The sequence below is a fragment of the Centrocercus urophasianus genome, unplaced genomic scaffold, assembly GCF_019232065.1.
Source record: "Centrocercus urophasianus isolate 14NV4802_14NV808 unplaced genomic scaffold, USGS_Curo_1.0 seq_5, whole genome shotgun sequence".
In the NCBI taxonomy this organism is placed as follows: Eukaryota; Metazoa; Chordata; class Aves; order Galliformes; family Phasianidae; genus Centrocercus; species Centrocercus urophasianus.
In genome coordinates, this window is record NW_024885088.1 from 6,921,400 (window position 1) to 6,945,646 (window position 24,247).

At 42.8% G+C, this 24,247-nt stretch overlaps 1 protein-coding gene across 4 annotated transcripts in view; it reads left to right on the top strand.

The window, feature by feature from the left end:
• Positions 1-16,947, top strand: part of ETV6 (ETS variant transcription factor 6) — a 131,225-nt gene extending 114,278 nt beyond the window's left edge. For 2 of the 4 annotated variants that reach the window (XM_042834913.1, XM_042834910.1), the window contains 3 exons: positions 6,777-6,919; positions 9,574-9,674; positions 13,008-16,947. In XM_042834913.1, the coding sequence (XP_042690847.1) occupies positions 6,777-6,919; positions 9,574-9,674; positions 13,008-13,113 (350 nt within the window). In that variant the 3' untranslated portion in view covers positions 13,114-16,947. The other 2 variants (XR_006171467.1, XM_042834912.1) reach the window with 2 other exon arrangements.
• Positions 16,948-24,247: the final 7,300 nt, after the last annotated feature.

Consider the following 24,247-nt stretch of genomic DNA (forward strand, 5'->3'; position numbering starts at 1 on the left):
AAAAAAAAAAAATGGAAGGGAGATGAGACTTTTTCCTCCTAGCAGCTATGGCCCACTGAAATTTACCAGTTCACAGATTTGATACCGTAAGTATAACCATGTTAGCTATCTTAACTGCACTTCAGGTGTGCTTATAGAAACCAGAATAAGAGGATTAATTCTGGATACGCTCTGTCCATTAGTCTTAGTTGTGAACAGCTGTTCGTGTGATGTTTGCTTCTCTGTGAATAAACACAGTTGAAGTACATACCACCTTGTAAAAAATGGGGCTTGAGCTTGGGAAAAGTTTTCAGCTAATAGAAATCACAGAACCATTTAAGTCAAATAATAATCATATGCTGGAGAAATTTTAGGCTAACTTACTCAGCAAGGAGTAGAACATCAGCTGATGTCAGAGGGAGTATGATTATTTTGGCACAATCTCTTTCTCTTAAAGCTATGTTTGTTTCCAAGTCAGTCAATAGCCATATTTAATGCATTTTATATAATGATCTCCAAGGAAAACTGTGGATGGGTCTTGTAGAATGTTTCTGTGTTTAAGAGGCTTTGGTAGTTGATATGTGAAGAGAGGTAGCTCTACTTCTTTGTCATGGGCCTCACAAACAACAAAGGTCTTAGACGCAGTGTATATTTTAGGGAATATTGCATTGCAGATGAATGTGATATTCTGAATGAAAAAGGTCGTTAGCATACGCATGCTTATATTGTTAGCAGTATTGTTTAGTCTAAGAGGGTGCAGATTTAAGAATTATCTCACCACTGCAATATCAAGACTGCCAGTTGTGTGTCTGTCTTGGAAAACTGGTACCACAGAAGTCATTCCTTAATGATTGGACAAGTATCAAAATGTTACGAACCTAAAATCAATAATGTTGAATGTACAGATCATGATGATATGGTATTTTAAGTCTAAGGAGTATATATATTGCCATCATGTAGCCATTAGGGATTATTTATATGCCAGAGTTCCCTTAGGTGTGTACTCAGAAGACTGTGCCCATAGACTTAAAGTAAATTTGAAAAGAAGAATTTGTAATCCATGATTTCAGTTGCACAGTGACTATTGACTGTCATAAGGGATTCTTAACAATACTGTGTCTACTCTTTTTTGTAACATTGCTGAAAGGAGTGCTATAAATGCGGGCAGTAAACAGCTTCTCAGCCAGAAGAGCTGAGAAACTGGAAAGGAGAAACTGAGTTTTATTATGCCAAGGAGGAGTGGCTGAGACTTTGATGCTTGTGCCTCATGGAAGAGAGTCTTAAAACTGGAGTGAGGAGGCACGCTTGCTGCTATCCAAGAGATTTTGTCTCACTCCTCAAGCCCCAAAAACTCCTTGTCTCTTCTTACTCACTCTCTTCAGAGCTCTGCCACCACTTTGTTTTCCCGTGTCTCCCATTAGCCCTGGTAGCCAAGCAGCAGCCAGCGTCTGGATGGGCTGACAGCCCTCAGGCTTTCCTGCTTCTCAGCTGAGCTTAGGACTTTACAACACATGGCTGTTACTAGCCTAAGTGCCTCTTGCACAAGTAGGACAGTCTTTATGGAGGATGTTTTGAGAACCAACTAACTACAACTTTTATCTTCATTGTGCATAAGTATAAAAATCCCCCTAGAAGCATTAACCACAGGAAGAAAGTTGTAGCCATTCCTCTCCATTTGAAGATATAGCTGCCCTAATTCCTATCTAATTACATACCTCAGTCTTGCTGAAAAGTACTGCTGAGAAAATGGCAGAACATGGAAACATCTGCTTTCAGAAGCCCTGCTGCATGGCCACAGCAGTTCACCACCTTCCCACTTTGGCTGGGTTGTTTGTTACTACATTGTCTTTAAGCCTCTGAGTCCCAGTTCTCTCTTCAACAAAATCCCTTTAGTTTCAGATTGTACAAATTTCAACCATCTGAGTTCACTTAAACAAGAAGTAAGTGTGTGTTAGGGGGAAATGATGTTTCCTTGTGCTACACAGACATACTTTCTAAGTAAGCCATAAAAAACCAAAAGGCAGGGAAATTGCAGCATGCCCAAACAATTTAGATACCAGCCCTGACTCAATTCCCTTATTGAATCTCACACACTTTTAAACTTGCTGGGCCTCAGAAACATCCTTGTGCTTTCTGCTGTAGTTCACTAGCTAACACACACCCTGTGGAGAGTCGTGCCATTTAACTGCTCGTATGGAAGCCTCCTGATAGCCAAAAGTGATTTAGGCTTCCTAGAGGCATTCACAGCATCCAGACTTTCTTCAATCAAGTGGTTAAAACTTAGGAAACAGTATCCACAAACAAGTCCTTTTTCTGGGCTTTTTCCATCCTTCCTGAACATACATTTAACAGTTTTGACCTTCCTGGGGAATGCACCTTTTGGTATTGTCTTTACTAGCCTTCTGAGGAGGTGTCTCTTATCCCAGCTGAGAAGCTCCTTTTAATTGTTAGCATTGCCTTTTCTTGCATTTTCATGAATTTCAGAGGCTGTAGCCTACTCCACTTGGGTTCTGATTTACTCTAAATTCATTACACTGTCTAAGAGATATCAAATGATGTTTGACCCATGGTGTCTGTTGACCTACTAAGGATAGATGTGGGTAGCTTCCCCAGCAGCCACCAGGCAGGGGCAGGCCACCAGAGGCAGGGTGGTGGGAGGAGGTGGAGGAACTGCTTGGCCCCTCACCACTCCGCCTATAACCTGGCACACAGCGCGTGGCTGTGGTGCACTGGGCAGTAGAGGTGGAGCCCAAAGAAGCTGCTCCTCACTGTGGGTGGGTAGGAGCAGGACATGCAGCCCCTGGCACCTGTCCAGGCAGGAGTCATTTGCCTTACGGCTGTTCAGGAGTGAGCTGAAGGGGAGTGCACTCCTGTCAGTAGTGGAGAGAGGGCAGGAAAGGTTAGGCGCTGGGTGGGTCACAGGCAGTGGGTGTAAAGGAGTACTTCTGTATAGCTGCTTAGTGTCCAGGTTGCCACCAGAGAGGTGGTAGATGCCCCATACTTGGAAATATTCAAGGTCAGGCTGATCAAGGGCTCTGAGCAACCTGGTCTAGCCGTAGCTGTCCCTGTTCATTGCAGGGAAGTTGGGCTAGGTGACCTCTAAAGGTCCTTTCCAACTCATATGATTCTGTGATTCTTTGATTTAGTTGCTGCTCCTTTGTCAGTCAGGGAGACCCCTTCTGACTTTCTTATTTTATTTAACTTGCAATCTGTGGAGAAAGGTATTCAGACTGTAAATAATTTATGATTAAAGACAAAAAAAAACCCCACTGAATGTGTTCACGTTAATAAAGGTCTACCTTTTGAAACCTGTATTAAGGCAAACTGATGCAAGTACTTCACAAAGTGCTTCCAAGCTACTTGTGCTAAATGCTTTTTATTTCCTATTTGCAGTGTATGAAGACACAGTAGCCGTTGTTGAATTGATATATGCCAGCTCATTAAATTATTGCAACTTAGTTATATATTTTTTTGATTGACAAGTGTAGCATTTAGTCTGTAACTTGTAGGAGCCAAGCAGAATTTTCGAGAATTTTCAATTTTCCTATTGAAGCAAACAAAAATTTAAAGACCTAGGGTACTTTGGCGGTGTGGGGTTTTTTGTTGCTTTGTTGGTTTTTTTTTTTGCAAATTTCATCAGCCTGCTAAATACCTCTGCAAGTCTGAGCAGCTCAGTTGGTTTAGAATATGGGATGAGGCCCTTGATTGCCTGGGACTTTCTTGTGAAGATCTCAGGATGCAAATCTGAGTTATTCTCATTTGAGGAATGTTAATATTCAAGCTTAGCCTGAGTCCATTGTAAAAATTAAGTGAACAACAAAAAACAAATTTGCACTTGAATACATCCTCTTCTGAGTGTAGTTACAGCAATATTCTATTGATTGTGAATAACATTGCAAGTTGCAAATAATGTGCTGAAAGTAAAGTTTGGGGCAAATGATATCTCTGCAGAACTGTAAGTATTGATTATAAGTTAATATAATCAGATGATTTCTGCCACAGGTTGCATGTTCAAGAATATAAGTCTGACGTTCATATGTTTGTGTGGGAGAGCCACCAAAGAAGGTCTCTCCTAGGACTGGCAGTAGTGACACCGTCAAATCCAAATGACTGACAGTAGGACACTGACACCATATAGCACTCCCATGCTGGGGCCATGTACCAGTCAAGCACCTCAGCAACCTCCTAGCACAGTCTGAAAGCACTGCTTCAGCCACGGAAGTACATATCCTTCCTCTCCCCACAAGTTTTTAATAAATTCATGGCTTGACCAAAAGGTGTCTCTTTTTTTCCCTGACTAATTTATAATGTCTAATATCTACTATGTCTAAGTCTGCTGTCTAATAAGTCTAATATCTGACTAATGTAAGTGAATGTTTTCCAATTTGAAGCAGCTCCCAGCAAGACAGACCTCTGTAGAGATGAGCTGAAGCTCATCTACACTACAGGTTTTTAGCTCTGTTTGAACCTTGCAAGCCTTAGCAGAAGCCATAATTATTTGTATACATTCCTGGTCAACTGACTGAAGTAAGCCCTGAAGCATGCTTATGGGGAGGATTTTCATAGCTCTTAGTTTATTGGGGATCCACGTGAGTCCCCTGCTCCACCCTACGTAAGTCCCCCGAGTTCTAGAAACTGCTCTTGGCCAAAGCACCATTCTGCTACCCTCAAATCCAACTCCAGTAACAGTTGTTAGCTACCCAACTGCAGAGGTGGGTACATCAGTTTGGTGTCCAGTCGGCAGATGAGAAGTGAGTTTTCCATGTGGTAACTTGCTGCCAGCTCATGGCTTGTGTGGCCTTGGTAAGTGATTCATTGCTGGCCTAAAAAGTCATGCCGCCTTTACAGTGATTTGAGTGAAGTAAACATGGATATCTTCAGGGAAAAAAAATACTGTAGATATTTGAATGTAACAGTATTACAGTGCAACTTTGATCATTTGGCAGAATGTACCCTGAGGAGTCAGAGCCAGTAGAATTGAAGAAGGAAAGTGGTGTTTAAAGATTTTTATTTTTCTTACTTAAGATTCCTGATGCTTTTTTTTTTCTTACACAGCCTTTCAGTTCAGAAATGAATTGCACGTGTGTCACAAAACTACTTATGTGGACTCTTCCTACCATATTACCTGAGCACCTCCCACATTATTAAGAGGCTCAAACCACTGCAGCAATATAACCTCCCTTCCCTCATTCCTTGTAAATGAAATCTAGAAAATAAGGTTTTTTTTCAAAAGCATGCATGTCTAAGAGGTTAAATAAATTTGTGTGAAACTAGTGGAAAGCTTGTAATTGCTTGTGCCCAGTGCTGTACAAGCTGTTAGAAGCAGCAGCATTCAGCGTTACAGCGTTTAGTTTTAGCCAACTTACCTTCTCTGTATTTGCAGCCTTGGTGTAGGTGCCTGGGCCAAGTATGCAAGCTGGGGCGAGAGGAAAGTTTCTATGTATCCCTGCACAGAGAAAGGGCCAGTCTAGGCTGGTCATTAGAGAATGAGTGGGAGAGATTTATTTCTCAGATCCGGTCCTGGTCCTAGCTAGCAGTACTTCTTTCCAGTCAAAAATTCTGAATGTCTTCTTCCTTTCTTTTGCCTTCTTGAGAGACAGTACAGGTTTCAGAAATAACAGTTTGGAAGTGGGAAATGCCATCAATAATGTTAATATCTCTAACCACTTCAGGTACACTCACTGAATGTATTATTCATATGCCTTTTCAAAAAGCATTTTATATTCTCAGACTGAACATATCATCATATCCCCATTGTGAAACATACCAAACCAAGACAGACAGGAACAGGTAGGCTGGCAAGAATCTATTTTAGCACCTGGAATCTAGATGTCCTTGGTTACCAGTCCTCTAACCATTGCAACAAGCCATGTCTGTGATATTTTGCCTCGGGTTTTACTTTCAAAGTGAAATACAACTACATCGCTAGCTGAGTGATCTGGCCAGTTCATCTATAAAAACCCTGTTGTTTCTGGCAGCAGCAGAACCTCTCGCTCTGTGCAATTTGCTTTCTGTATTTCGTAGTTACTTCTGCACACACACGTTGCAAGCAGGAAGTAGGAGCAGCTCAGCTCTTGTCTTCCCCTGTCTCAAGAGACTGCCATGAAACTGAAAAACACTAAACTGTAACCTAAGTATCTGTTAGACCTTTAATTAGCGACCTAAAGAGTGTTTGCCAAGAGGAAATTTTAATTCAGTTATTCAAATAGAAAGTATTTAACCTCTCAATAGCACTCAAGTAATTATAATGCTTGTGTTGTTTTTTTTTCAGGAACTGTAAAAAACAAAAATCAAATTGAAAAATGATAGGAGGCATCATTTTTATGTGACATGGAACAATGAAATTCTCTGTTTGAAAGGAAAGCTGCAGCATTGCCCATGCCTCAAACCCCTGTAGCTGACACAGAAAGGAGCAGCCTCAAGCAGGGAAAGCAGGTTGCAGATTGTTGATTTTCCCACTGAAACAGCCTGAAACAGCATCGGGGCCAACTGTGGTGGTTTTATGTGCGTCACTACAATAGCAAACACCCAGCAAAGATCAGCAGGTCATTTCACACAGCTTGTAATGTGATAAAGATGCTCAGTCAGTGGCGGGAGGACTAGGATGCATCAGAAGAGGCTGTATACTCCAGTACATTTTGCAGATATTAGTCAATACCAACCAGGCTATCTGCATTTCAGATTGCAGCAGCTGTTTCAGCCCTAACTCTCACTGTTCTTTCACTAGATATCCACTCAGAATTTTCCAGAATTAATCCCAAGAAAAAAACAGTATTTTCTTTCTTCTGTTTTCACAGACTGTAGGTTGCTTTGGGATTATGTTTATCAGCTGCTTTCTGACAGCCGGTACGAAAATTTCATCCGATGGGAAGATAAGGAATCCAAAATTTTTCGGATAGTGGATCCCAATGGGCTGGCCCGGCTGTGGGGAAACCACAAGGTAAGGAAGCAGTGTATTTTCCCTCCTATGGCACAGCACCTTTTATAACATCACAGGATTTACTTATAAACAAGGGAAAAGGAAGGAAGCGTGTGCATATAAACCACTCCTGGAAGGCTGTAATCTTTCATTGTACTCACGTTAGAAGTATAAAGCGTCCAGCCTCAAGCACTAAAACTTACCCTTCGCATGAAGAACCTGTTGTTTTGGTTCAAAGGCATTCGGTTATAAATGTATTTAATTATAAAATTACGACAAATGCGAGAATTAACGTTCCTTCTCTCTCAAAGCATCTCTTTTCTTCCTGAAACCCGATGCTAAGGATGTTCTGGTTAAGAAGTGGTCTGCAAGGAGCTGTGTACAACACCTCAGCAGGAGCTTCTTTTCTATGTTCCTTTCTGCTTTTGATTTCACAAAAAGAAAGGCTTCTGTCTTGTGATTGACAGCAAATGCTGTAAGATTATGCACTTCTTTGTAACAGGTTGATTCTGCTTTATTCACTGGAAAAGAGTTACTGATGTTTGCAGTTTGGAGCTAAGTAAGTGCAGACATATCTGAGTACAGATACACGCTCCTATCTTTATTAATGTATGCATACGGTTACAGTCATATAGGTACAGTCAGCACAGGCTTATAAAAGAGAAACTGCTTGACCAATGTGATCAACTAGGGATAAATGAACTATGATGAAATTACTAGCTCAGTGGAGGCAGGGAGAAAGTAGATATTGGTTACCTTAACTTTGGAAAGGCTCTTGAGACCATCCCTTCTATAATATCCTTGGACAAACAGATGAAGTATAGACTAGAGAAGACAACAGGAAAATGAATTAAAACTGGCTGAACTGCTTGTCTGAAAGGGTTGTGATCAACAGCACAAAATCCAGTTATTAGTGGTATTATGCAGAAGATTGATTCTGGAGTCAGTACTGCTTAACATGTTCATTGATGACATGGATGATGGGACAGAATGCGTCCTCAGCAAGTTTTCAGTTGATACTTCAAAAAAAAACAGCAGCTGAGAAGAGTGGTTGGTATCCCCACAGAGTTGTGCTGCTGTGCATGACAGACCTGCACGTAGTGAAGGGTTAATGAGAATCTCATGAAACCTAACAAGAGGAAATGCAGAGTTTCACACCTGGGGAGGAATGACCCTACGTTTGGAATGTTTTTGCCAGAAAAGTGGTTAGATGCTGGAACAGGTTGCTCAGGGAGACTGGAGTCTCCATTCTTGGAGTTTCTTGGATGTGTTCAAAACCAGAATAGACACTGGTCCAAAGACCAGCTCTAGTTGTCCCCACTTTGAAGGACTGGACTACATGATCTCCAGATATGCGTTCCAACACCAATCATTCTGTGATTCTGTATATGAGTGAACATAATTTAAAATGTTGATAAGGTCAAGATTTTCTCTCGTGACATGATTTACATCTCTCTTAGAGGTTTTGGGCTGTGGTACTGGGAATGAAGAGTTCTACCTCCATGCCAATAATCAAGTCTTGCCATCAGGTCTTGTTTTAAATGTCTAAAATTGAAGCTACTTAAATTACTAGTCACTTGGGATGCAGTAGCTTTTAGTGTACAAGAAATGGGAAAAGCACATACAGTATTTCAGGGGTCTTCCCAATGATCACAGTCTACATTTTGCAGAGAAATCATTGACATTCTTCGTGTTTAATTACTACAGGAACTCTTAATAAGGCTTTCCTTAGCAGAGCAGCTGAGGTTAAGGCAGGACCTCACGGCCGTTTTAGACAGGCAGTTCAGACTCATTTAATAAATCTAGATGAACGCCACAGGTGATCTTGGACCGACAGTACTGTGCCAAGCCAGACTCTTACCATGAGGGCTCACAGACTAAAAGCGTGCTTCTGCTAGTTTGTCTTGTTTTGCCTACGGCAGGGCAGCTGCTCTATACTCATGCAAACATGGCTTTGACAGTATGGTGCCCTCTCAGCTGGGAGTTTCTTCACCAGTGTGGTAACTAGTGCTCTTTGTACCAAAGAAAAGTGCTCTTCAAGCAGATGTAGCCAGGCAAGTACTATGGCAGCTGCCCACTTACAGCTCCAAAATGAAGGGGAAGCTCTGCCACAGTGGCAGATGTACAACCTGATAGACTTCTTGATTTACACCCCTGTAAGGAGAGGACAAACAGGCTCTCAATCTCCACAGTACTCTGTAAGCATTAACTAGTTAATGGAGGGGAATCCCAGAGGAACAGTGCTCTTAGCAAGGGTTGCTGACAAATGCAGTCTATTAGCCATTGTTCTTACATTTTACAAAAGGTGGTTTCATTAAGAACAGGCCTGTCACATATCCATATAGAGTGAGCATCTCCACCTAGAGTCTCTTTTTGTGGTTGATGAAGCCTTTTGTTTTGTGCGATCCAAGAAACTGCAGAAAAATGTCACTTGGAATTTTTGGTAGACTTTCTCACTTAAATTGCCTTGTATGAAAAGAGATCTAGAAATTTCTACTGATGAAGGCTGGAGGCGCAGAGTGGGCCTGCAAACAGCAGAATAATGAAACGTGATTTCTTGAACTGACCTGGTTATTTTAGCTAGCTTGTGATAGTTCTGCAATTCATTTGGGGGCTTAGGAAGGTTTTAATGAGTCATCTCACCACATTTTCCCCTTTTCTTTTGAAAAATACAGAACAGAACAAATATGACTTATGAGAAAATGTCCAGAGCCCTACGCCATTACTACAAACTAAATATTATCCGGAAGGAGCCAGGACAAAGGCTTTTGTTCAGGTAATCTTTTTTGTTATCTTTGCTGTTCCTTTTGAAAGACAATTAGATTTTGAAGGTGGAAGATGGAACTGTGTGTATGATATTTCACTGCCACAGTCAGAACATCAGTGACAATGGGCACAGATTTGTGAAAGCTGTTCAGACCAGTGCTTCCCAGCTTTCAAGGCAACTGCACCAATTTAGGAAAATACAGGCATTTTTCAGTTATCAGTGGAGTCAATAGAAGTGTCTTTCACTCACTTCAAGCAGGCCCTGCTATTTTTTAAGACTTGAGCTATATGATTTGTGATCTTATCAAAACCCCTGGAAAGTCCAGTCCACATTTAACTTCTCAGATACAGCAGCTGTCGAACACTAAGTAGGGATCTGACATTTCCTCAGGGGTGTCAACATCGCAGAAGGGATGTGCTGACGAACACATCTTAGTAGAGGTGCCTTCGAGGAAGAGGGGGACCTGCAAGAACTGTTCGTAAAGCCTGAAGCATCAAATTTGATTATATGACCAAGAATATAAGGAAGTAGGGCCCTAAACAACACAAAGCAGGGAGTTGTTGTATGAACTTGGGTACAACTGGCAGAACAACTCAGCGTAAGCACTCCATTTCTCTGCAGGGAAGACAGTGGAATCTAGTGTGTAATCCTGACCCACAGAACACTGAACTCAGCCCAATGTCTGCTTTGGATCCAGTCTGGATTACTTGTCTGGATCCAGTAATGTTCATAGAGATTGTATCAATAGAAAGGCAGTCTTGGAGTTTGTTTTCAGAAAAGAAACTGACAAAATTGCATTGGCTATATACAGCTGAAGAGGTTTCTGTGGAATGTCTTGTTGATATTCATTTTAGAAAGAGAATGAAATAGGAAAAAAAGCAAGTGAGGAGATCACAGGCAAAATCAACTGTATTATTTTAATTCTTTTTGGCAAAAAGTTAAAGTTGCTCCCTAAGGAGTGGTACCAAAGGAGCCTGGATTGGTGTGGCCTTCTGTGAAGATTACACTTCCTGGGGGAATTCTGTGGTGCTGAGTAATGCGTGTGCTCCTCTTGGAAATTTTTCTTTGGTGGGAGCACAAATAAAGCAGGAGTCCATCTCTCCTTGACGAGGCTGCCTATTTTCTCTAAACTGTAGAAACTTACTACCTTTGGAGATCTCAGTTCCTCTGTCAGATTTGCCCAAAACTGACCAATGGATTCGAAGGTCACAGAGCAGCATAAAACATGAGCATATAAACTTCATTTCCTTTGGAAACTGCAGGGGGAAACAAAACAAAGCATTTTTTGCACAATTCCCAATAAAAACTTACTGATGTTGTTTGCTTAGACCAATTTATATCTGTAGAGAAAAAGAAGAACAGCTGCAGAAAATCAAGCCATTAATGTGCCTTTCTTGGCTATTTCTCATAAAAGAAAGGATTGGAAATGTGACTTTTTAAGAAACATGCAGGCAGTTGTCTCGTGCAGATATCTGTTGAGAGCTTTATGTAAAATGGAGTGAGGGAAAGTTTCCTAGTAGTTTGGCTGAATACCTTTTGCAACAAAAGAGGTTATAGATACTATAGATGCCATTTCTTCATTAGCATGAAGTTCTGGGCTGTTTGTTATTTATTTTTTTAATTTATTCAAATGTTGTAATAAACATCCATACTTGGCATTCCTCACTGTGAATTAATAAACAGACTAGAAGGAATACCCAGAGTTCTACTGTACAGTTCTTATCAGGCCATCTCCCAAATGATTTAGGAAACAGAACAAGCAGAAGATAGGGAGGGCAGTGGGATTGTTCTCTCTTTTGGTTTCATCCTCATGTAAGATAACAGGACAAGCACAGGGTTTAAATCAGGGCACAGTCTGGCCTGTAGGCTTTGATGAGCTTTCACTGGATAGCCAAGGACTGATTCACCACTTCTGTATGCTAGTTTTTCAGTGCCATAACACCATTTATATCAGCAGAGTTCTTCCAGCATACAAATGGGAGTGACACAGCAGTGAGTCACAGACAATTTCTTTTTCCTAAATGCATATGTGCATATGATTTCCAAAATTAGAAGAGGTGGCAAGAGGTTAGTTCCAGGCTGTGCTGTGTGTTTGCTGAGAGGCTCTGGATTTTTCAAACTGGAAGCCTGAAGCTTCATAACCACAAAAGCAGAAGGGGGAGGCAAGTCTTAACCCATGAGCTTCAGCACTGATTGATATTAACAAGGTTCATCTCAGTTTGTTTTGTTTTCACTGGAGCCAGGATATCAAGGGTCTCATCAGCCTGAAATAAAGTCAGCTCCTCTGATTAACACATTTTGTACTGCTGGTGTTAGACAGTACCTCATTAATGAAAAAAACACCAAATTTTGTAACACTTCCAGTACAAACATGTCTCATTCTAATTTTTCCAGAAGTACTTACGAGTTAGGAAAGTGATTTGTGTTTAGGCTATGATTTTATCCTTCCTGTGCCATTCTCTCTTCCTATGTTGTTAAATCCAGAAAGAAAAAGCAGAGGTCTTCCTTGCTGCCTCTTTGCAGTGGTACACAAAAGCACCCTGGCAAAGATCAAGACTGCAGACCTGACCTGCAGGCTGGTGAATATCCTTCCCCATTCCCTATGCTGCCATGCCTCCCTAGAGGCAGTTTCTGTTTCTAGCCTTTGCAGACTTCACTGCAGCAAGGCATGGTACGGGGAGCTGTGGCATTCATTTACAGAGGACACTGTGATGTTACAATTTCACTTGCCTCCAATCACACAGGAGAAGACTGCCTTTGTCTAGCTTAGCCTACAAGATTTTTCTCTTGGGGCTTTTTCCATTTCCCAGAGCTTGTTCTGACTCGATCCTTGAACCTTTCCAGCCCTGCTTCAGATTTTCATATTCCCCTTCACTCACCTACACACAAGCCAGCACAACTAGTAGTCTTTTGCCTCTGTGTCTTGCAGGTGCTTTTGCTTTGAAATGTTCTGGCAATAAAGACCATTCACATGTCTTTCACCAGACTGCATAAATGAGTGGACATGTGGCATACCGTCATCTTACATGGCAACAGCAAACAGTATGAGGAAGAAGAAGTAAACATCATGCCTTGGAAAAGACTGTGGGATTTGGTTAAAATTTGGACCTTCAAAAAAGGAGAGCAGGAGGAAATGCTTGTGATTTTTTTTTTTAAATTCTTCTCCATGTATGGAGGAGGAAAGAAGCCAGAGGGCTATGGAGAAACTGGGAAATAGCAAGTGATATTGGAGAGTATAGTTAAGATATTTCTGGGGAACTGTAGAGCTCAGAGAGTTCAGCATCTTTATGAAGAGAAGGGCTGAGAGCACTGGAAAATCACTCTTGTTTCTGTGCTTTTCAGGTTCATGAAAACCCCAGATGAGATTATGAGTGGCCGAACAGACCGCCTTGAGCACCTTGAATCCCAGGCACTGGATGAACAAATATACCAAGAAGATGAGTGTTGAAGGGAACTGGTGCACCACCTCTGTGGGTCTATGTGAGAAACATCTGCTCAGAAGGCTGGCACGGTTTGGGAGGGGAAGCAACCCTACAGAAGCAGTAGTGGGGATCTCCGCTTAGCTTGAAGACCATGCAGGACCTGAAGCACCTTAACGAAACAAACTAACAGGCAGAAGTGGTGCTGGCAGAAAAGTAAATGGGAGAAAGCCCGGACTTACGCACTACTTCACTGTTCCTACAAAGCCTCCCTCAAGTTCTTTCTTTCTTTTTGGTTTAAGTTTTTGTTTTTTGTTTCTTTGGGTTTTTGTTGTTGTTGTTATTTTTTGGTTTTTGTTTTTTTTTTCCCCCTAATAAACATGTAGTTTGACTTCCCTTTTCTCACATAGGGCAAAACGTGAGATTATGCTTTTTTCCTTTGGAAGGCTTTCCTTTGGGAACAGAGTGTTCTTACTTCCAAGTCTCATGAGGTAACACCATGTGAAACAACAGTGACACAGAAGGGATTTGCTCACGGGTTCCAGTTTGCTTGGATCAATTTCTGTGTGCTGTGTTTGGTAAATGTACTGAAGCTACCAAAAGAATTTACCACACATATCTGTCAAGCAAAGAGGAGTCACCCTTCACGTGTAGGCTGGGATAGCATCCCAACATAGCTCGGGCTCATGAATGATTGAATAGCTATTAACTTCAGGCATACGGACCAAAACCAATCACCTAAGTGCTCCAGGGAGGAGAGAAATAAATGTGACAAACCTCTGCAATAGACCGATGTTGACATTTTCCCTCTCTCTAGCAAAGGGGTGATAGAATGGAGTGGGGGGGAGAGGGACAGGGGCAAGTATAAATATATATGTATATATGTAAACCCCACAACATATGCACAATGCAGAATTTTAGCTCAAAGGCTTTGATAAAAAAGCAAAGGGTAAAATATCTGAAGTCACAGAAGGAAGGTTTTGTTCTTACATGTGCTAGCAATTTTGGGGTGAAGGGTGAAGGACTTTCCATTCTGAGGAGAATGCAGAGGGACCCATCACGTGGTTTGTACTGCTCAGAAACCACTCCAGGATCATTTTGTGCTCCTGGAGAGACAGATGATTCACCAATATAAAAACCAATGGTAGAGAACTAGAAACCAAATAGCTATAGTGATGCCTTGGAATTGATTTTGTCTTTGTTTTGGAGTTTGATTTTCTCCCTTCCATGCCTCCCAACCCTTCCTCACCACATGGCTTTCCCAACTAGGAATCTTGTCTCAGCTTGCCTGTTCTTAATGTGATTTAAAAGATCAGAAAAAAAGAAATCCCAGATCTATGTTGCTTTCTTGGTTTCGTTTTTGTTCTTTGCAAGATGCCCTATTTTTTACACCTTCTATTTGGTTTGCAGCATGAGGGTGCTTTGCAGGAGGCAAGAGCCGTGCCTATTTTGGTTGCTCAGGCTGGGAAACTCAGTCGTCCTTTTAATGCTCAGTACTAGAGGAACTACTGGCCCTTTGCATTTCACACTGCTTGGGCTACCATGACAGGGAAGTGTGGTGTCCAGTTATCCAGTGATCCATCAGCAGTGGTGCACGTAGTGTAAAGAATGCAACTGAGAAATTATACTTGCAAAGAGCGAAGATATACAGAGAAACTGCAGGAATCACATGATTACTGGAGGAAAACAAGTCCACACTAGTTCATTAAAAACAGCCTCTTTTATGGGAAAATGCATGCTAGAAATAGGAAAAGAAAAAAAAAAAAGGATTAATCTAATCAACTTCAACCAAAAAAATAAGGTACATTCCCATGATAGTGCTTCTATTAGCTATAAACCAGCACTGCATTTGATCTTAGCACATATTTAACAAGAGGGTTAATCTACGCAGAAAAAAATAGCACTTGGCAATGAACAGTGGCCTGTATGTTTGAACAAAGTCCAGCCTCACAAAAGACGTTATTGAGTCACAACTGCAGGAGGAAGGGCTTTGTTAAGGGTAAAGATAGGCATCATACAACAAGGAGAAGTTTTGCAGAGCCAGTGTCTGATGAGGAGCAAGAGGGTGTACATCTCTCCCTGAGCTCTTCCCAGGCACATGTTTTTATTACAGTATGTTACAAGACTGAGCACACAAAGTGCTTGACTTCTGCCTCAGAAGAAAGGGCACATGAACGTGCATCAGAAAGCTGAGCAGATGACCCATCACTGCTACAGCTCTGAAATATTTAGAGCTCATGAGATGGAGGCACGGGGAGAGATCCCCTGCTCAGAGGCCTGAAACCAGAGGGGCCACAATGATTCCAACCCAAAACCTGGGGGCCACAATGATAACTGACCCAAGGGCACTTGGTTGCAGCCGTGCCTTGGGAGCTGGGTGTATGTCCTCCAACTGAACGTGGAGCACAGAGAGCATCGGAATACGTCTTCCTGGGGAGGTCAAAGGAATAACTCAGAGAAGATGGTGAGTGACAGATGAAGTGAGTGTCAGTGTAAAGGAAATCTCTCGATGGTATCTGCTGTTTCTTAGGATGTACAGCAGTAGGAAAAAAAAAAAAAAAAAAGCACAGTTGATATCCTTTACTTCTCTGGCTGTGATGACTGCATGCACTGCATCATTTCCTTGCTCCAACTGCTGTTATGAGATGATGGGGAAGAAAGACAATAGACACCTTCTATTTGAAGCGTTTTGCTTTGCTGAGCAACAAGATTTTGTTATGGTCAAGGTGCACACAGGGGAAGTAGAGACAGTCCACCAGCGTAAGCCCAGGAGTTCACCAGGTAAGCTAGCAAGCAGTTTGTTTTCAGCACTGGTAAGGCAGGAGAAAGCAAGGAATCCTAAAATCCCACGTGTTGTCCCAGCGGGAAAATTTGTAGAGGGAATTTAATACAGAAAATGTTCACCTTTACCAAAAATACGATCATTTTCACTTGCAGAATCAAGTCAAAGGGAAAAAAATGTTGGAACTACCTTCCTGTTCGTGTGTAAAGACATCTCAGGACAACAACTTCTCCCTCCCTGTCATAAAATTCACCCAAGTCTCAGACCTGCCAGAAAGAAAATATCCTTCAAACATGGAGCAGGCTTTTCCCTTGGACCCTGCCTAGCCTCCAGCCACTGCGTGCTGCAGGCTGAAGCATGGATGACATACTGCTGGGGCTTGAGATGTTGTGTGGAGACCTGTGAGACGTGAACTGTTCCTAGGGTCTTGTAAGCAAGGTTATCAGCAGTGGCTGAAAAATATAGAAACAGGCTACAACAGCTGCAGTAAGCAGATTCCCCTCTACCTCACCTCCAAATGGCAGATCCGAGGAGTGCAAACTGCATTCTTGTTCAGAGCTACAGAAACACTTGTTGAATGTGCAGGCTAGCACAGGCAACACTGTCTTTCCACCAGCCCTGAAACCCACCTCCCCTCCCCACTTTCCGATTTCCCAGCACAGAAATTGCTAGCAACTCGGCAACCAAGCTTTCTATCTTTTCCTCCAGCAAGTGGGAAAAGAAATACTCAGCAGAGCTCAAGAAATACTCAGCAAAGGATCTCCATGCTGCAGTTAAGTGGGACCGTCATTGCCTTCAGTGTGCTGCAGCTCCACAACTAAATATTTTCTTGAGTTTTGTGATTGATGTTGGACATTTTTTGATGGCCTCTCCATCCAAAGAACACTACTGGTGCCCTTCCTGCCCAGACTGCAAATCCACAAATCCATGTGTGCATTCTCCAGATCTCTTTGTCAAACTGCAACCCTGTGCAAATCCAGAATGCATCAGTTTGTGTTTTTTGGGGTTGTGTTTTTTTTTGTTTGTTTTTGTTGGTTGGTTTTTTTTTTTCTCCCCAATAAAATTCTAGTCTTTTCATCAACGGTGATTTTTTTTTGTTCGTTTGTTTTTAAGGTGTGGGTTTAAGGGACTGAATCGAATGTAACAAAACAAAAACAAAAACAAAGCCTAATCTCAGGGCCAGTGAGTTGCAAATAATTTTTAAAATGCCTGTAATTACATCATCTCAATAAAAAATTTAATATAAAAATGGGAATAACAAGTTTTGTTGGTGCAATCATTGCTAAAAAAGGTCCTTTCTTTTTAAGAACTCTGGTAGCTGAGTAGATACAGTACACAGCAGCTGGTTTCAGTCAGAAAAAGTAACCTGCGGGATTTCCATGCCCAAACGTGTATGAGTGAAGCCTGCATCTTCCCTGGGAAGCTTTGTTTGGAAGAGGTAATGCTGTCCCTTGAAGTATTTACTTTGCCTTCACCCTTACCAATCAGCAGAGTACTGCATGAGTGCCAAGATGGAAGCGTCTGCTTCTCTCCCCTTCTGCAGACTGTACGCAGGGAAAGCTCAGAAGTGAGGAGGTGTGGTAACTGTTGCAGCTATCGTGTCCTCCTAAACAGACCAGCTCAATTTTGAGGACAATAACAATTTCCATAGCTTTCATCTGAGCAAGCCAGTCTAGAAACAGAAAGCCCCTAAATGCTGCTGTTCCAACAAAAGGGAGTCCTCATCTTCCTGTTTCACTTTGAAGCAGGTAAGATGCAGGGACCCCAGTGACACCATGTTCTCGCTGGCAAGGAGACAGCATGGCAAGGCATCAGGCACTTGCTGCTGTCCATTATTCCCTGGACAGCCCTTTCCCATGCTGAGCAGGCTGTCAGCATCTATAGCAGCTGAGTAGTCACTGCCATGTCACAAAAAACAGTGAGGCCACATCTGGCACTCTCTATGCTGGGTGAAGTCATTCGGATCCCAAATACGGCTCGGGATGGACCCATGATAACCTGGCTGATCTGTGGAGTTATCTGCCCAGCTGCTTCTCACTTGGTATTTTTTCTTGCTTTTCTTTCACTGTTGTTTTTAAACCACAAGGTAAAGAATAAGCACTGAACGAACTCCTTTTTGAGCCAAGACATCACATGAGAAGGAAACAATGTGTTTTGCTCCACAACTCTGCCCCTCCAGGCTATTTCCCTTCATTTGAGAAGAGGAAATAAGTGTATCCTATATACCATTGCAGCTTTCTGTTCACTCTAAACAGCAGCTAACATCGCAGGGTGAGAGTGTATGGAGGAAGTTTTTGGTGTTTTTGGCTGTCACTGCCTTGAGCAACAGTTTCAGAGCTGCCTCTTGAACTCAGAGACCTTAGAGAATATGCTTTCTGGGCTGCAGCAAAGGAACACTCTAAAAGCAGGTGCTCAGTACATCTTTTCCTCTCTAGCATTAATTCAGCTCTAGAGCTCCTATTCCAGTACCACCACCAGGATGACAGCTGGTCCATGTGCTTGTAGACCATGGCTGCAACACACTCCACAGTGATGACCAGAAGAGAAGTGGCAAGGGTGGCAAAGTAGGCCTTTGGTTACAGCCCATGCACCCCAGAACTCAATGGAGCTGCCAGTAAAGTACTGACTGCATCACTTAATTATTAGAAATCCATTCTAAAGTAATACTTTGCAGAAACTTTTTTACTTCTCCCATATGAGGCTCCACCTGTGAGGCCCATGCAAGCAAGGACATTCTTCTTTCCCCAGAAAGATCCTGAAGTGTCAGAGGTAGTGTGCACATGTGTTATGCTTGCTTGCTGCAGCTCAGAGAGGTGTGTCTGTTCAGATGGACTGGAGAAAAAAATCACCTTCACCAATACTCGGAATCACAGAATCACAGAATGTCACTGACTAGAAAGGACCTCAAAAGATTACCTAGTCCAATCCCCCTGCAGGAACACCTGGATTAGGTCACACAGGAATGCGTCCAGATAGGTTTTGAATGTCTCCAGAGAAGGAGACCCTGCAATGTTTCTGGGCAGCCCGTTGCAATATTCTGTCATCCTCACTATGAAGAAGTTTTTTTCTCATATTTGTGTGGAAACTCCTGTGTTCCAGCTTGCACCCATTGCCCCTTGTCCTATCATTGGATGTCACTGAAAAGAGCCTGGCTCCATCCTCCTGACACTCACCCTTTACATATGTACAAACATTAACGGGGTCACCCCTCAGCCTCCTCTATTCCAAGCTAAAGAGACCCAGCTCACTCAGACTCTCCTCGTAAGGGAGATGCTCCACTCCCTTAATCATCTTCGTGGCTCTGTGCTGGAGTCTCTCAAGCAGTTCCCTGTCCTTCTTGAACTAAGAGGCCCAGAACTGGACATAATATTCTAGATGCCGTCTCACCAGGGCAGAGTAGAGAGGAAGGAGAACCTCTCTTGACCTAAAAAATGGAGAGGAAAATGTTGAAGAGTATGGGGAAAAAGTATTCGCTGTGTTGCAGGAGCATGGATGGCTCTGAAAGCCATATTCCTTCATGAAGCATGTTAGAAGAAACTGCTGCAGACATGCTGCCATCCTGCCAGACACAGCAAGGAGGAAGAGGGTATGGACGGAGTAAGGAAAGGGGTGAAGACCAGTTGAAGCTTTCCTCTCACCAAGAGGCCTCTGAGGGGCCCAAAAGAGAGCACAGTGATGCTGGAGGCTGAGCTTCCCAGCATTAACCTCTGAAAGAAGCAAGAGCATGAGGTGCCCGAAAAGTCACTGCCAACCCCAGCAGTGGAGTGGTTCGATCAACAAAACTGCATCAGACTTTCTTCATTCATGATGTTCCTCCTACCTGTTTTTCCAAAACTTCTCAAAAATTACATTGTTTTGCAGGCAAAGTGGAAAAAAAGGAGAAAGAGTCTGTCTTCCCACCTTCTTAACTCCAGTCCACCCTTTCCTCACCTCTCTACCTTAATAAAAAGAGGGGGGAGGGGGTGGGATGGATAGTCATCTGCTCGTTCTGCTGGAGCTGGGTCTGTCAACGAAATGGCTTTTTTCTTCTTCCCTTGTGACAGTAATCTTCTATCCTTGTTGTAACTGCTCTCATTAGCCCAAAAGGACAGCACAAATGTTACTTAATGACTTTTTTCCGCTGCTGATCACCGTAAGCTGGGCAGCTGCTACAGAGACTTAGGGCAGTGCATGTTTGCTTCAATGTTGTCCCTTTGCCAGCAAAAGCGTCTGTGTGTAGCTCTGCCAGCCTCTGCAGAGCACAGAAACCAGACAGGGACACCAATGTACAACCAGGCAGACCCCGTGTCTGTGATGCCTTCAGCACCTGAAGACTACAGTCAACATTTAGGCTAAAAAGAACACATAGAGACCTCGTGTAGGACAATAGAGGTCATTATGACTGATACGATCAGTTGTAAAACCTGCAGGGACACATCAATCTTTCCGCCTCCTGCAAACACCTGTGCATAAAGTTTCCCAGCATCTCAAAGTGTTGGAGAACAGCCGCAACAGGAAGAGCGATAACAGTTCAGGAATTAGAATTGATCTTGTGCCACCTGATAAACACTACTAGCCTGGGGTTGTTGGTGTGAAGCCAAGCTCTGCTAAATGGACGAAGTTTTCAAGTGAACCCTTCCCAGTGTTTGACAAGGTAAAAGGAAGGAACCAGAGCAAAGACAGCTTGAACAAAGCAGGTATTGTTTCCCTGGGCTCCATGAGGACGTGAATGCATAACCCCTCAGAGGAAGGTGAGGAAAAGAAGCAGATAGGTAGGTAGATGAAAGCTGAGGCAAGGAAAGGGGCAGTTTGGACCAGCACAAAGCTGAAACCTGAGAATGGTCACTGTACGCCCTGTGCACCAGAAACCAGTATGTTCAGTCTCTCCTTCCCAAGGTCAGAAGCTTCTACTTGGCCCGTGCATTCTTGCAGGATCTGAACCAGCCTCCATTCAAAGACTTGAAGAATGAGGACTCCAGCCCCTACGAAGGAAATGAAGTTAATCATCCCCAGGATTCAAATCTGTGCCTTCCTTTCTATTTGACTGTTTCTCAACTCTGCTTCCTAGCTCTCATAGCCTGCAGTAGAGAAAGCTGCTGGGAAAGTTGATGTCAGCCTTTCTAAAGCAGGGCAATAAGAAAGAAGAGGACAGACTTTTTAGCAGGGTGTGTTGTGATAGGACAAGGGGAAATGGTTTCAAACTAAAAGAGGGGAGGTTTGGACTGGATATGAGGAACAAGTTTTTGCAGTGGTGAGGCATTGGAACAGGTTGCCCGGAAAGGAGGTGGATGCCCTGTCCTTGGGGATATTCAAGGTCAGGCCAAACAGGGCTTTGAGCAAACTGACCTAGCTGTAGATTTCCCCATTCTTTGAGGGGAGTTAGACTAGATGACCTTTAAGCATCCCTTCCAACCACAATGATTCTTTGATTCCATGATTGCGCTTTTCTTTCTTATTCTTCCTGTATTATTCTTGCTTATGCTTCTTGCGAACTGTTATATTTCCATCCATACATTAAGATCCTTACCAACTGCAATCAGTTCAATTCACACTCACATTTTTCAACTAAATATGCTTGAAATGCATGGAAAGAACTGAAGCTCAAGCACATCACTGCTTCCCAGAGGGGCTATACCCAACACACAGAGCTACAGGATGCAGATACACTTGCTTCTTTGGGTGATGATGGAGCTGCTCCTGATGGAAGGGCTGCACAGTCCATCTCTTTGGAGCAGGCTGACATGGAATAGAAAGGCAAAAGGGAAGTCCACGCAGGTCCATTTAATTCCCCAAGACCTCAGGTAACCCAGCAACCACACTTCTTCCAAACCTTCAGCTGAGATGTGAGGTTTTCTCCCTGTCCAAGAACAACCCTGGAGAGAATGACTGAAAACAGAGTATCAAATACATCAGCACAGGAGAGCGTCTGTTTCCTCATTTCTCTTCAAAATGTTCTTAGTGTTTGTAAATGCTCTTGGGGACATGCTGACTCAAAGATGAAGGTTTCTTCCTCTTCATGTTCTTTCTCATCTCACATACCACTTCACTCACAAAAATCAGGGGAATCAGCAAGCAGAATTACCAGGCAACTGAATTTCACATATCCAAGACTTCACCCAACATTCAGTTCAAATCCTCCAACCCAATGCTGAAATTTCCTCATCATTACACAGAACAGGGAGAAAACAGGCCAGATAAATATGCTGTTCCAGCGTCAACAATTTCATGCATGAAGTAACACCTTTCCTTTGCTAAAGCCAACGGAAATTAGAACTGTATGAAATCTGTGCAATACAGAGGTCTGAGCAGTATCCAGAAAATAGCCTACACAAGAAACCTGAGGGCTTGCTACAAAATTAGAACTTACACAGTAACTCCCACAGCAAACTTTTCCACCATACCAGTTACCATCCTGAAGTCAAAACCACAACAACTTGTTTTGATGGTTATTTGCAGAGGTCTGGATTCTGTACTGACATCCATCAGCTCCCAACACAGATGAACTGACAGTATAAAATCAGATTCAAACCCAATTATCAAGTGCTTTATCAACTCACGTGCCCAGGGTTGTCAATATAGATGTGTTTCTATTTAGAAGGGTTTCATTAGAATTGTTTTCACAATAAAGGGTAACTGATGTGCAAAAAAGAAAGGCTTTGTAAAATCAAGCCAAGTTCATCTCAAAACAGAAGAATATGAGGTTCAATTTACAAAAGGACTAATTAACCCACAGTTTTCACTGAAGCCAACAGAAGCTACCATTCATTTGGAAATCTGACTGTTCATTTAGTCTCCCAAATCCATTGATTCTTGATGTGTGCACTTTATTAGCCATACTTTGTATTATACTTACTAAATTGCTTTTCAAAATTGTCACTGCCCAGCGTAAAGTCCCTGTGACATGCACATGCAGATTTCTTTGCAGAAGCCCAGCTGGAGGAGTGAGGAACTATGGTGCCTGCGTTCATGAAACTGAATCCCACAGAAAGTTTCTTTGGTTCCTTCGCATCTATCTGCTGCTTATATAAAAACGTTATGCGCTGTGGAACTACAGACAATCAGATGGCACTCACTGCTGGCTGCAGCAAGGGCTGGCAGTGTCCCTGTCAGACGTGCCCGAGCCCTCCCAAGTACCAGACACAGTGCCTCCCTTTCCCAAATGTCACTGGTGATCTGTCACTCTCTGGTGCAGACCCTGTTCCTGACCCCCAGCTGCCCTCCCCTGACAGCTCCATGCCGTTCCCTTGGCCCTGTCGCTGTCACACAGCAGAGCTCAGCGCTGCCCCTCCGCTCCCTGTGAGGAGCTGCAGCCGCCATCAGGCCTCCCCTCAGCTCCTCTGCTCTGGGCTGAGCACACCGAGGGACCTCAGCTGCTCCTCATGCACAGTTGACACTGGTAAGAGGATGAAGACACACTTTCACCTTCATAACAGGTGCAACACAGTTTTAAGTGACGTTTATATAAGTAGTGTGTTGCTTTGGACTCCTACACCACCATCATCGCTCAGCACTCCTGCTTCAGACTATTGTCAGGAGGGCTGGGAGTACACCTTAATTGCAGCATCTCTGACTGAAGCCAGAAACACACACAGTGCAGGAAGGAGTGAAGCTAGAGTCCCTGCTGAGAGGCAGAGCACAGATCAAGACTGCAAGAGTGAGACTCTGATGGGGAAAGGATAAATATTTATCTGAGAGAGTTTTAGAAAGAAGGGAATATTTTTCATTTAGTTGTAACTCGTTCAGGAAATTATTCATTTTTCAAATGAAAACGTTTTCTTCAAATTCAAAACAACTGTTTTTCTCCTGGATTTTATTTACAAAAAGAAAGGAAGAGTCTCAGCTCTGCCCTTTTTCATTCATCCTCCATTAAATGTCATCCAAGTCCTGTGTCTCAAATTGAGAAGTCATTTTTCATAATAATAATTTTTAAAAAGTGTTGTGAGGGTTTCCTGTAGCCACAGCTAAGGCATGGAGGGCAGTGAGATCCAGTGCCTCTCCACTTCTTGGATGAACACCAGGTTGGTTTTTCATAATGAGCTTCTTAGTGCCAGAAAAAGTGAAGAGGAAAACAACTGATTGGTCTCTTCAAAAGCCGCTTAAGCAGTGCTAGTGTGAGAAAACGAGTATCTCCTGCTCACTCCTATTTTTTCCATTTTGCTACTTGTTACTGAAGACAGGAGCTTCCTGCGGATCCCAGTCACATGGATATGTATGGATTAAGTGAGAATTTCCAACTCACAAAATAACCTTCTGTTCCTCCCTCTCTCACCTCACAGTCATGTGTCCAGGATCCCTGGCTACAAAAAATTCACAAGCTTTATGCCACAACTGAGGGCCAGTAACGTGGTCTGTTGCTAAGCCTAAAAGAATTAAAGAGCTGAGGCTATTTGGCCTGGAGAAGA